The sequence below is a fragment of the Gekko japonicus genome, unplaced genomic scaffold (genome assembly GCF_001447785.1).
Source record: "Gekko japonicus isolate JY-2015 unplaced genomic scaffold, Gekko_japonicus_V1.1 scaffold1536, whole genome shotgun sequence".
NCBI lineage: Eukaryota > Metazoa > Chordata > Lepidosauria > Squamata > Gekkonidae > Gekko > Gekko japonicus.
Genome location: NW_015176019.1, coordinates 49,610 through 63,686, shown reverse-complemented (window position 1 = coordinate 63,686; position 14,077 = coordinate 49,610). Strand labels below are relative to the sequence as shown.

Genomic DNA, 14,077 nt, shown 5'->3' with positions numbered 1-14,077 from the left:
GTAGGGGGAATTCTTTACAAACCTGAAAGTTTGCAGAAAAATCTGAAATCTTTCTTTTAAAAAGCAGACAATTAAACCTCTCCAAATAATAGAAATAATGTCAGTAGCTCTAAAAAAAAGTCCACTGTGATGTCAGAGGCCATTTTGGAGTTGCCAGGCAACCACAACAATATTGCAGAGCCTTCTCTAAGCCTTAGTTTCAGCAAAGCTAAGCTGTGGGAGGGGGGGCACTTGGAGACCAAAACAGCACTGGAAAGGTCCTGTTAATCCTCTCCTGCCATGTTCCATCATGGAGGAGGACTTGCAGGGGACAGGACTTGCAGAGGACCACTGAAAACTCACTGTACACATAGATGGGCCTGGCCTGGTTCAAACAGCCACCACACAACTTGGGCCAATTTTCCCTCTAGAGAGGCTGCCAGGGGGAAAGCTAAACACGAGGGGGGGCAGATAAAGGTAGGCTGGCTCCTGGGTGGAAAGGAGAGAACAAAGCAAGAGAGGGGGAGAGGCTATGGGGGCTTTCAGGGAAAGTCAAAAGGAAATACTGGTAAATGAGTCCTGCTGAAAATGTATAAACAAATGTACACAGGATTAGGCAGTCCATTCCCATGTTACTGAAAATGTTTACTTTAGTTGCGAGAAGCACTCCATGTTCTTTCTTCATAAATATTCAGTCAGTCCTTTGTTTTCCTAAGAAATCTCTATGTATTTATCCAGTATAAAAAGTACACTATACTAAAACGTGTTCAAAAGTAGATAATGTTAGATAGAATGGCAGCTGACAATTATTCTGTTTGGAATAAATGCATATACACAGCACCATCATCTGCTAGACTTGAACATCTCAAATTTGGGAAAACTCATCTCACATAACTGCAGCAGCTGTTACTGTTTGGACTGAGAATAGTAATACACCATATGGTACACCAAGGAAACCCCAAGTATATTCTCACATAAGCAAATATTATTATTGCAGAGTATAAACATATCAACATATTGTCTTTTCTTTGGGGAACTACATAGCTTGTAGTCTAATTTTGCCAGTTAAAAAGAAATGGATTTGAATATCCAAAAGAAAAGTCACTTTACATATCCACCTTTCATTGTGGTTAGTGTCCCACATGTATCAGTTCCCTGTGGATCCCTCTGCCAGCTGCATTATTATGTTCTTTCTAGTTGTTCTGTCAATCATGATATGTTCCCACTTCCTTGTTGGTACTAGTTTTAAGTCAACCATTTTGTAGAGTCATGTGTTCTCATTTCTTCCTCTGTCTAAGGAGGTCTGCTTTAAAGACAGAGAACAGCAGGAAGCAGTCTTCCTATGCTTCAGCAGAATCTCCAGTAGATAAAGAACACACAATTTAAAAACAAACAAACCACAAACCCCATCCCACATATCCACGGATGGTAGCTTGAGAGAAAAGCAGAGCTCTGTGATTTTTCCATCAGTTAAAAAACACACACACACACGTCTGAGAAGGCATTGACATGAGCACTTATACCACATGTAAAAGCATCACTGATTAAACAGACTTTTAAAAGAGCCAAGTTACTTATACTTATATGGTCTTGATTTCAGACATACCTTTAAAATCTGAATTGTACTTCAGAACCAATGTGATTGGGAGTTGATCATTATGTAATGTTAATGGAGCTCTACAGGCCAAGGCATTTTGTATGTGTGTATGTGTTTATACTTTTCCTAGAGAGGCAGAAAAGCTAGAGGTCTTTGCTTAAAAAGATTTTGTAAATAAATGTCTCCCTAAATAATACTGCACAAAGACATATGTTCCTATAAAAGAATACTGTGGACTTTAGGAATTTAACCATTTTTAACTAGTCAGTAACTTTTCTGCAAGCTAGTGCATAGTTTGACTGAGAGCAGAAGAGGAATAACCTTACCAAGCGCAACACAGAAAGCGCACAAATTAAATTTATAACACAAACCTACAGTTTACTTTGAAGTTAATCCAATTAACCTTAATTAGGGTTCCCATTCCCCAGGTGGTGGTGGGGGGATTGCTTAATTTTGCAGGCTCCTGCCCGCCACCAGCCAGCTAGGCGGCAGGAGGAAATCCCCCCACCCTTGAAGCTGTATGTGACATGCTGACATCACCCGGAAACAATGCCACAATGTAACCTAATGTCATGTAACCTATGGTTTTTTTAAAAATAGAGACTCTGAGGATTGCTAGAGTGTCATGACAACATGCTACATGACCAGAAGTGAGATCATAACACTGGGCGATGCCAAGCCCCACCCCCAAAAGCTCCCCTCTGTGTGTGTGTGTGTGTGTGTGTGTGTGTGTGTGTGTGTGTGTGAGAGAGAGAGAGAGAGAGCGCCCTTGGCTAGCAACCCTACCTGAAATACTGGCTTTGGACCTACTGCTCTAATCAACATGACTACTCATTCTTCCACACACCCTCTGGTATTACGGGTTTGCCAGAAATCTTCATTCCCCTCCCTCCACAATCTAGCAGAATGGATGTTTGTGTGTGTATGCCAATGGTTTCCCACTGTGCAGGAAAGGAGCCCAATGCATTACAGAGTTCCAAGGCCCATAGGTATTACAGCATTCCTGATTATGGCTACAAACATTTTAAAACAAATGAATATGCAACAAAAGTATAATATGAAAATTTACTAATTTTCTCTCTATATGCACATATCCTTGAAAAACCTATTTCAACTAAGGCAAACATTCCGACGGCAGCCTGAAGAGATTCTTATCTGAAGCATTTAACTTAACAGTATCTATCTTCAGAGTGAAAAATAGACAAAATGAGAAAGAACAAGGCTCTGTTTTCCCCTCATAGTTTCCCCCCTTAAAACTGTCCTTAATTTACCACCTTAGAATTCTTTTGACATTTCTGGAAAAAAGCGCCAAAAGAACTCTGGGTGGAAAATTAAGGCTCTGCAAGGCATATACTGAATGGGTGCCTGTAATTTCCAAGTCTGCCTCTGCCCCTCCTGCCTGTACCACTGAAGCTAATTAAAGGGAGAGAGGGCTGAAACCCTGAATTTGTTCCTGTATCTTCCAATCGTGCACTGTTAGCAAAAAAACAAACAAACAACAACTCCAAAACAAACAAAAAACAAAAACAACCCCTACCTCAGATTTTATTGCGTGTTTTCTTGAACTGCATCACTGTACCACTGCTGTGGGCACACTGGAAGCATGATCTTCTGCTACATAATGCAGCAAACAGATCCTACAAAGGCTGTTAGATGAGAAACCAGTGGGACCATTTTGACACCACTTCTGTTTCAGTATATTCAGACAGTGATTACATCCCCAGTGCAACCTGGCAGTTTTATAAAGCTGCATGAGCCCATGGAAACAAAGACTGTAAAGTGTATTAGCCAAGTGTAGCTTCTTTTATGGCATCAGAAGACAATACAAAGCCTTACTCTGCGACAAGTGATACAAAAGCAGTGTGGTTTTGTGTGTGTGTGTGGGTGTATCAGTGCTTTTCAAGGAAACAATTTAGACCACTTATAGCAAAGATCCCACACAAAATGTGTGACTTAAAAAGTTAAAGGTGGCCCCAGTCACACAAATGGTTCTGAGCCGGGAGAGGGACGGATCGGGGCCGCAGCAAACGGGCGCAATCCCACTGCAGCATCTGGGCAGCATTGCGGACCCATCCCTGATCCGGCCCTTCCCCCGAAAAGACGCATCTAAAATGAACCACCTACAGAGGTGGTTCTTCCAGGACGGCCACATCAAGGCCGGCCGTGGGATCGCCAGCCCGTCTTTCTGCCGGCGCATCCCCGGCTCCTGCCTGAACTGCACATGCTCAGACATGCGCAGTTCGGCAGTCTCCCGTTCCCCTCCGTCGCTTCCCCCGGCATCTGATCGTGCCGGGGAGGGAATGCGCCGCGGCTCAGGGGATCAATGTGATCCCGCCACGGCGTGTTTCTTTTGGTGCGGCTTTCAAAAGCCGCACTTCAGCCCGTCCCTTTCCCCTCCGTGTGGCAGGGACCGGTGTTCACTATTTATCTAATCTGAATTTACCATATGTATTTTAGATAGCTAGTCTGATAGTGTTATGCTGAGCAGCTCATCAGAAAAAAAAGTCATGCTGGCAAAAAATATTATTAATTTCGTCATCTCTATAACAATGAAGTCACTCTATATTTGTACAAAGAGATTCACTGCAGCCATTGCATCCCTAACTAGGCTGAAGAATGGCCACGTCCCAGGACTTGAGCCCCTTCTAATTTTCTATAGAACATGAACTTACACTTACCCAGTTATGGGAACTAGGGGGTGTTCACAAAACTAAGAAACCAAATGAGAAAATAATAATAATTTTTAAACAAAAACAAATGAATATAAACATAATTAATTCCTTTTTGCTTCCTTGGTGGCTGGTTGTCTAGTTAAGAGAGTTCAAGCTAAACTCAGATTCATAGGGAAGGGAAGAAAGGGGGATTCAGAACTACATGCTCTTATGAAAAAGGTTTTCATCAAGTATTCACAACACTTGATCCCTCTACAGCATTCACATGAATAAGAGACAGAAAGCTGTTCTTGTATCGGCTGCAGAAGCCAAGGCAAGAGGCTGTCAAATGTAACAGTCTGTTCTCTTGAGGTTATAAAATGTCAACTGTACCCAGCGGGTTCCACTATTGTCTGCCCTCCTGGGGGTGCAAACAATATGTTTGCCCCAGAGCCTCCCTCTGCCACACAAGAATTTTAGTTGCCTATAAAATGGAACAGCTCTGAAATTTGGCCGTCAAGATTCCTTGGAGAAAGGGGAGAATCCCTCCAAATGTCTTCACAGTTGGTTGTAAAAGAAGATATCGCAGCTGGAAATGTGTTTTGCCTCTAATTGCTCAGGACATGGGGACCCTTTCTCTCTATCTGTCTGAATTTTTGGCAAGAAGGATCCCTTAGGCAAGAGGTACAAATCCTGGAAAATGTCATCCAAAATTACAGAGATAAATGTGGTTCATGTTGAAACCAATGGAAAATGGCAAACAAAGCAGAAACAAATACTAATGAAATGTTTCAAACCAAAACAAAAAATTTAAAAAGCACTTGCTCACCATTTGGGCACATTAATGTGGCTTTCCACATGACCTTAATGATACAGGACGATGCAGATATCTGGTTGCTAAAGAAGAAACTAAAACATGCTGCTGTGTGCATAGATACAGGGGGAACAAAATTAATCAACAGATTGGAAAGTATCTGGGAAAGGTATTATGAACATTGTGGGAATGCATTGCTGACATCAAGATGTAGTAGTTAGTGACTTTTTAAATTACCTTGGCTGCGGTTCTTCTTCTGTTTCCCACAAAAGGGAATGGGAATTTACTAAGGAAAGTAAGCCTTTAAATATTTGCAGAGTGCCATGACATCAACTATTCTGTACACATCTGTGGCTTCCAGGTGAAAATCATGACAGATCATATGTTAAACCACATAGAATAAATGTCAAGTTTTAATGGCACAACTGGCAAAACAAAAAGTGTGTCAAAGTTACTACTGATGCCAGGGAAGCTGGCTTCATGTAACTTTATTTTTAAACCCGTTTCTTTCCCCAGTTATTTCAACCAAATGAACAAAGGTGGTTTACTTTGAGCTAGGGTATAGTACTACAATAACCTACTTGCATTACCACATCTCTGTCCTGGAAATGCTAAGTAATAACCACCTCTGAGGAACTGCAATCAATCCTGATTTCTTTGGGATTATAGGTAATATCTTCCAGATTTGCAGAAGAGATAAGAGTGTGTTATGTTTGGCTAATGTTCCTTCACATTTAAAAAATTCACTGATCCATCAAAAAAGAAAATCCAAAGCAAACTGTGAAGTCATAATGTGTTGCTGACCACCTTTGAGAAGTCAGAACCAGGCATGTTATCTGTGCAGCTGCCACCTGCCTGTCTCATCCCTTTAACAGACTTAATGTATGGAAATACACAACTGGAGCATTTCATGGAATGGCTGACATCTCCTTAAACCTCTATCAAAGGGATGCCCTTCCTCCTCCACAGTTCACAACCTAATCTGCAAGGAGTAAGAAGACATGGAACCTAGTCCCTCATTCAAAATACCATTTTCAAACAGACAAACAAAAACAAACCGATTGATATCCTTCTGTCTTAGATGAGGCAACTGATATAGGGAAGGGAACAAAATTCTGCCAGGTTGAAACACGGACTAGTACTCAGATCAAACTCAAGTGGGGGGTGCCTTCTCTTTCTTTTGAACTACAGCCAAACAACGTCCTTCTCACACACTTAGCTGGAATGAACAGGCAATGAGCCCTAAGAGATCATTGCCTCGTGAGTCAATTATTGTATACCTTTGTAGGAAGAAGAGGGGAAAACTAACCGCCTGTAAAGGCTAGACAAAGACAGACCTAATATAGGAGCTGTAGTCCAAAAAAAGGTGAAGCATTGGTAGTTTTCACATTTCTATGTATTTTCTCCTTCTGTGCTTGATTGCTGGTTTGAGTGGGAGTTGAAGACTAATTTGTAGGGGAAAGGAGGGTGCTATTTGGACAGAATTGCCCCAGCACCACTGCTCATTTCCCAGGGACAGGAAACTGTATGTGGGGAGCAACCTTCTGAGATATGTTTTCAAGATGTAATGGGTTTCTGCTCCTGTGCCCCATAGGGTTGAGAACTGATCCTTTAGGGGGAAAAAAAGTCCTGTCCCTTTAATACAGACTTAATGGGATGTCATCAACTAGGTGACTTGCTTCCATGCCAGAAAAAGCTTCAGATACCCTTTCCATACATTAAATCTCTATTTAAGGAATAGGACATTATTTTCTCCAGGCAGCTGGCAGCTTTAATGCACCAAAACAGGAGGACAGTTGCTCAGATTAACAAATAAATAAAGCAAATGAACATAGCTCTGGGTTCTAGCTAAATACCACAACAACTCTCGAAATATGTTTTACTAAACAATTTTTCTCTTTCCTTTGATCTGGGAATACTGGGTGTCTCTTATCACCAAGGAGCCATATATGATATCCTGCATCAGATCACAGTGGCATTAGCTGGTGATGGAATGCTAGTGTTAGGTGTGTTGACAAGTTCTGCCGCATCTTTTTGGAACAGGAGAATCCAGTTAATCATCCCTAGTGCTCTGTATTTATGACTAAATCACATCAATTGTAATTAGGAAAATATGAAGTTGCAGACAACTTCAAGCGTGACTCCTAGAGTGCCAGTGGGCTGTTTATCTCAAGCTGCATGGGGGGAAAAATTCACTGTCTTTATGTTAATTTTAAAAAGAAGCTCTCAAAACACAAAACTTTATCAAGAATAAAATTTCAGATATGACTTAGCCACTGTTAAATAAAGTATGTAATTCTGGCACACCCTTCCTGTCAATGCCTTAAGGCGATCTGTTGCATTCATAAACCCTTGTGGGAAATTTGTGTCCTGCCCTACTTGGTTACATATGTATGTGCCATCAAGTTGCAACTGGCTTATGGTGTCTCACCAAAGGGCTTTCAGAGCAAGAGACAACAGAGGTAGTTTGACATTATTTTCCTCTGCAGAGCCTTCCTTGGTGGTTTCCCATTTAAGTACTGATCCTATCTAGCTTCCAAGATCTGACAAGGTTGGGCTATGACATGCCGCCTACCCTCCCTCACTGCTCGGTTGCACCGCAAAACCTTCTCCCTTCTTCAACTGCAGTCTGCCCTCTCCCTTTTGTATTTGCTTGCTTGCTTGCAAAGTAATTAATTTTTAACTCGTTACAAAGTAAGTCCTTTCCTATCCTGTTCTCAAGGAAGGCGACAGAAGTCTACTCTGCAAAATATATCAATAAATCACCAAGGGTTGCATGCTACTTAGTTGGATCCTATCATCAAGGGAAAATCCTCCATTAGAAAAAAAAATCCACTGGAAAAAGGTTGTATTCTATTAAGCAAAGACATTGGAAAGGATTCACAGGATTCAGCGCCACAATACTGAAAACACATTTTTTAAAGTATTAGGGTTGCAAACTGCCTAAAAAAATGCCCTGTCCCTTTACTAGACACTTAGTGAGATGTGATTTAACTGTTGAGGATTCTGAATAGCTCAGACTAGTGAGCTTGGAAGCTAAGCAGCATTGGGCAGGGTAACTATTTGGATGGTGGACCACCAAGGAAGATGGGTTGCTATGCAGAAGAACAAAATGGCAAATCATCTCCACCCATCTCTTGCCTTGAAAACCCTGTGGGGGGTCACCATAAGTTGGTTGCGACTTGACGGCACATCATCATCATCATTCAGAGGATGTTATTTACCTCAGTCCATGAAAGGCTTTAGCTGCCCATTTCTACACTTCGTTTCATCAGGCAGTTGGCAGCCCTAATTATGAGTCTCCCAGATCCTAGTCTAATCATACCACCATGCCGTTAAAGGCATAATACTTAGGGTTGCCTCTGGGTTGGGAAACATCTGGAGATTTTGGGGGTGGAGCCTAGGGAGGGCGGGGTTTGGGGGATGAGGGACCTCTGCAGGGTATAATGCCATAGAGTCCACCCTTCAAAGCAGCCATTTTCTCCAGGGTTGTCTGGAGATCAATTATTACATCTGGAGATCTTGAGGTGCCACCTGGAAGTTGGAAACTATAGAATACCTTGCCATGGCAATGTGAATTTGGCAAATGGACAGCAATACCAAGAAAGACTATTGTCAGGATCCAAGCTGGCACAGAGTTTTATATAGGAAGAGGAGCAAAGGTCCTTCCTTAAATAGGGTACAAGGTTAAAGACAGGATCTCACTGGTTCAGTGGGACAGAAAACAGAAACGAAGGGCACAAATTAATCAGGATGGTGGATTCTTTGGTCAGAGAGATAGATAGCTGCTACCTCATTCCATTTGACATGCAGTGTCTGGCACCTGCTTTCACATGATAAATATCTCCTAAATTCCTAAATGCAGAGCTAACGCCCACTGAGCTTTCAATTTATGGCACGTGTATGCAGCATAGCATATGCAGTGTTAATCAGAGATAATGATTGTTGAGGTCAGCGGCTTTACTCTGAAGAAAGTACATACAGTATCATAACCTTAATGTATAAAATGTTGTCTTATGGCATTTTTTGTGAGGCAGAAAAAAGGAGAAGAACATTGCTTGGAGTTTTAAATTGCGCCTTAAAATGGAATGGAACATTTGTCACTATGTGCAGTCATACGACATGGTGAAGCACGGATCAGCTTCCATTGGACTCAGAAAATCCAACCTCTAAAAAAAGGCAAGCAAGGAAGAAAGAACGGGAGATACAAGTAGGATTGCCAACTGTCTCGAGAAAAGGAGAAGGAAAACTTCATACAGCTGTAATTCCCTGTCTGTTAGAAAGCTGGGATTGGTGACTTGAAAGCTGTATATAAACTAGTGCTAGATGAAGGTGGCGTAGAATTCTAGACTAAATCTATATAAATAGCCTTTATCTTTAAATTCCACCAGCAGTTCCACTTTGTTCCAATAGCCTTTCATATTCCTATACCTTCACCTTTACCAATTTTCTCCCCTTGCATTGTTCAGCTGCCAACTGCCCGGAGAAAAAAATGTTCTGTCCCTTTAATAGAGGCTTAACGGGATGTTATTTACCAGATGATGTTACTAACCCCCATGCCATGAAAGGCCTCAGCCACCTATTTCCACTCATTAAGCCCCTGTTATAGGAACAGGACAAATTTTCTTTTCCATAAAACCAACAAATTAGAAATTATTTTTTCTACAGAAAACTTAGGTTTATCCACATGCAAATTTAAATGATTTATCAGCAAATATTTCTTTAATTGAGTGAAATGTCTGGTAAATACACAACTACAAATTGTTTCAAAATGTTTTTGCTTCTAAATTATTAGAAATAAATTAATTTCCCCTAAACAATAGTAGCAGTTTGTTTCGGCCTTCTCCTTAAATTTATTTAGGTCTCTATCATGTAAGTCTCTGCATCTGCTAATCAGTCATATTTTTAAAACTTCGGTATCACAGCAGGTAACTTCATAGGTCGAAAGCTTGAGAACACCTTCCTGGGAGCAAGCCCCATTGAATAATATCACATCACGCTTACTTCAGAGTTGAGCTGCTTAGGGTTGTTTCAATAGCCTGCTTGTTACTTGGCAAAATATTTAATTCAGCTTCAGTAGGAAAGAGACTCCTAATCACAGATTATTGGAATAACATACTGCCTATTGCATTTTATGAATTTACCCCCACCCTCCCCCTTCCACTTTCTAAGATAGAAAAATCAGGCAGTAACAAACTCTTCTTCTTACATTTGGCTTGGGTCAGAATTTTCATTTTATTAGTTTTAATGTAAGACTCCAATTGCCAAAGAAGCAAGTTTTTATTTCAAAGAGAAGAGAAAATTTAAGAAAAAGAATGTCATTGCTTTCCTTTATAACCAACAATCTCATTCAGGCTGCTAAACTAAAATGCAGTTTCAACACACACACATTTTGTTTTTGGACTTCAGTCACTCCAAGAACACATGAGAAATCACTCTCTTCATTGCTTATATTCCATTCTTTAAAACCTGTTAGGGTCTTAAAACCAACTAAAACATTAGCAACTGTTCAAACCAGTAACAGCATTTTATGCCCAATAGAATTTCAAACACTGGAATACAGATATGGCTTTTAATGCTTGGAAATTCCCTGAAGCCTAAACACCATAACTACTCTCATTTGAGATTTCTAAAACTTGTAAGTTAAACTGGGGGGGGGGGGGGGGACATTGCTTTATTTAACATCCGTTTTACTCACCACTTCCCTCCCAAACAGAGCCTTGCTTGCGAAATGATCCATAATGAAGAGAGAATGCAATTTATCTTTTCCTTGTTAGAAAGGGTACATTTTTTTTCTGCCAGAAGAGAATTATGAACTGAGTCTGCTGAGCCCTTCCTAACACAAAGGAGCTCAGTGGCAAATGCGTTTAGAACGATCTGGGTAGTGGCATTTTATTTTGTGATTCAAATGTTAAGTATGTCTCACTTGAATGAATGCTTGCAAAACATGTAATAAGGAAGAAAAAAGGAAGAAAGAAGCTACATGTCTCCTAGTAATATTACCACTTGAATTTTTTTGCAGCTCAGGTTACCATGTGTCATTTTACTCTGCCACTCCCAAAAATAAAAAAGAAAGAAAGAAAAGACATGCCAAGTCCAGCCTCTGTGGGTGTATTGTGGAAGAAAACTGAAGGAAAACAAACTTCAGACCAGAGGCTTACAATTAGATACTCTTTCTATGTAGACATTTAATGAGAACAATGTTATACAACAAAACTCTGTTTTCATGCTCTTCATGAGGAATTTTGAACTTTGCATGCAACATTTAGTGAGCTCTTTCACTACATGTTACTGCAGTTTTCATGATGGGTTTTACATCCCTGTTTACTTGAAACTGTTCAGTGCATCAGCATGGAAGCAAGTATACTCTGTCTAAGTATCTGATAAAGGGAGTTTACCACCTCTGTATCGGAAGGTTTCATATAGTTCCCTGCAGCCCTATTTACTGCAGCTACCAATCACTTAAGGGCTACTTAGGCCCTGGTCACACGGGAGGTTTTGGCCCGCAAGAGGGATGGATCGGGGGCGCAGCAAACGGGCACGATCACACTACAACATCTGGGAAGCGGCGCACACCCATCCCCGATCCGTCCCTTCAGGCTGAAAACGTGCATAACCCCCCCCCAGGAAATAGTAGTACCAAACTGAAACGCCACAGCAAGCGCGGCTGTGGGATCGCCAGCGCGCCCGTCTTCAGGAGCATTCGAGGCTCGTGGCCGAATTGCACATGTGTACACATGCGCAGCCGGCTGCCTTGCTCTCCCTTCCGTGGCTTCCCCCCTGGCATCTGAGCATGCCGGGGAGCAACTGCGCGGCAGATCAGGGGATCTGTCTGATCCCGCCGCTGCGTGTCTCTTTCGGTGCGGCTCTAAAAAGGTCATAAAGTCTGGAAAGAGGAAAGATGGAGATATAGAAAGGAAAGTTTAGGAATCCAAAGGTTGTGTAAAGATTGTAGACAAGTAGAAGGTTTGAGACAGAAGAACAGAAGACGGAGGAGGAAAGAGAAAAATAAATTGTACAAAAGCATAAAGTTTGGTGTTTGCTAGATGTAGGATTACTTGGAAAAAGACCCCCCAAAAATTATTTTAAAAATGAATTTTCTTTGGTAGTGGTGGTAGTTAGATAGAGTTACTTACTAGTATTATTATTTGTTTTCCCAGTAATTTATAGGGTTTGATTGGAAGAATGAGTGTTTAAGACGGGGAATGTGGGTGTGTTTGGAAAAAAGTTCTTGAAAAATACTGTAAATCTATATTTTCATTTGTAATGACGTTATAGGGTTAAAGTTATGCATATGCTGGATAATATGAGCATAAGAAAGAGAGTGAACACCAAAAGGTCAATTTATTAAAGGGGAGTAGAAATTTATATAATGAGATGTGAATGTTTGGGGCAAATAATGAACTTGGTAGAAGTATGAATGAAAGGGTTGATTGGTAGGGGGAAATTAATTAATTGAGACATAAATGAGAATTGGGACTAACTAGTAAAATATTTGGAATGTGAGGTGATAGATAATTAATTAGGAGGAAGTAGAAATGGAAGATGGAAAGATTAAATTTGTATATTTGGAAGAATGAGTGTGACGATTAAATTATAAATTTGCAAGGGGTAAATTAAATGGTATATATGATAAGTAATAGTTATTGAAATTGGATGTATTTTGAATAAGTAGGTTGTAAACCAATTAATTGGGGTATTAATATGATAATGAATGCAGTAATAATTTAAAGAGAACTGAAGGAATGTAAGGCCTCGAGCTGGACCTGTAAGAGAGAGTTACTAGTCCAAAGAACTTACAGTCATATACTAAAAGATGGACAAGCCACTGTAGGAATGTTTAAAAGAAAACTAAAAAAATAAAGGAGGGTGATGTAAAAGGAAAGACTGTGAAGAGATTGTTTGAAGGTCTGTTTGTATATTAAGAAATAGATGTGTATTGTGTAAAGAAGGATATATGGGAAGTAGGAAAAGGGAAAATTAGGTGCTTCTTGCTATGGTGTTTCTATGCATTTATTTATATACAATAAAATAAAAAATAAAAAAACTAAGTCAACAGGATGTAAGAGGGAGGCTGGGAGCTGAATAAAGAAGGTAAATGGCTTGAGAAGCTAGAATAAGGCCATACAATACTAATAAGAGTTGGGGGAAAAAAAGGTTAAAGATAATTGAAATATTCTCTAATCCAGATAGGATAGGAGTTTAAATAAACATAAGAGAATAATTTTTCTCGTTTTTCTCTTTACTTGTAAGATTTTTCTGTGTTGCTGGGAAAGAAAATGATGTCTAGAAATTGTGGGTGTAATTGTTGTTACCTACTATGTATATATGTAAAATTCGGATGTATAATGGCAAAACTCAATAAAAATATATTTTTTAAAAAATAAAAAGCCACACTCTGGCTGCGTCAATTTCCCCCGTGTGACCGGGGCCTTAGATTAACATCTAATGGTATATTAAAAAAAACCTACAGCATTTATTTATGACTGATTTAATTGTCTATGGCTACATCCAAAGCAGCTGAACACCATTTCCCCTGCATCTCCCTTTGGCAGCGCCACCAGTGGACTTAAAAAATAATCATTATAACTGTTGTGAAAATGTGCACTATCATTCTAATGTGCTGTATGACTACAACCTCTGAATTCCTAGCCTCATTTAAAAACAAGTCTCTAGCCAGTTTCCTTGAGGATTACAGACTTTCTTAAAAAATAAAAGCTGGAAATTCTGAGATTTTAGCAACAGATCATTAGAACTGTTGCAAAAGCAACTGCTGATTTTTTTAAAAAGTCATCAAAATGCACCAGTGGCATGGCAAGGAAAATGGCAGCAATGGCTGCAAGAGAAGCTGATTCAGTATATTGCACTATTAGTAAAAAAATACAGTGACAGAGGCTGATTTCGCACTAGAGCTGCCTCGATGTTGCGCTGCTGTTTGCCCTGATACTATTGGTCAAATTTACACCCGAAGCTGCGGGGCTGCATTTTGACTCGTGGCTTCGCCCGATTCCCCCCGCAGTTTTGTGATCCTGTTTT

General features: G+C 40.3%; 1 protein-coding gene across 1 annotated transcript in view; it reads right to left on the bottom strand.

Annotated features, from left to right (window-relative positions):
• SASH1 (SAM and SH3 domain containing 1) overlaps nt 1–10,781 on the bottom strand; it is a 286,676-nt gene extending 275,895 nt beyond the window's left edge. Inside the window, exon 1 of the mRNA XM_015426581.1 lies at nt 10,740–10,781. Coding sequence (XP_015282067.1) covers nt 10,740–10,781 — 42 coding nt within the window. The remainder of the gene's footprint in view (nt 1–10,739) is intronic.
• Between the last annotated feature and the right edge of the window lie 3,296 nt (nt 10,782–14,077).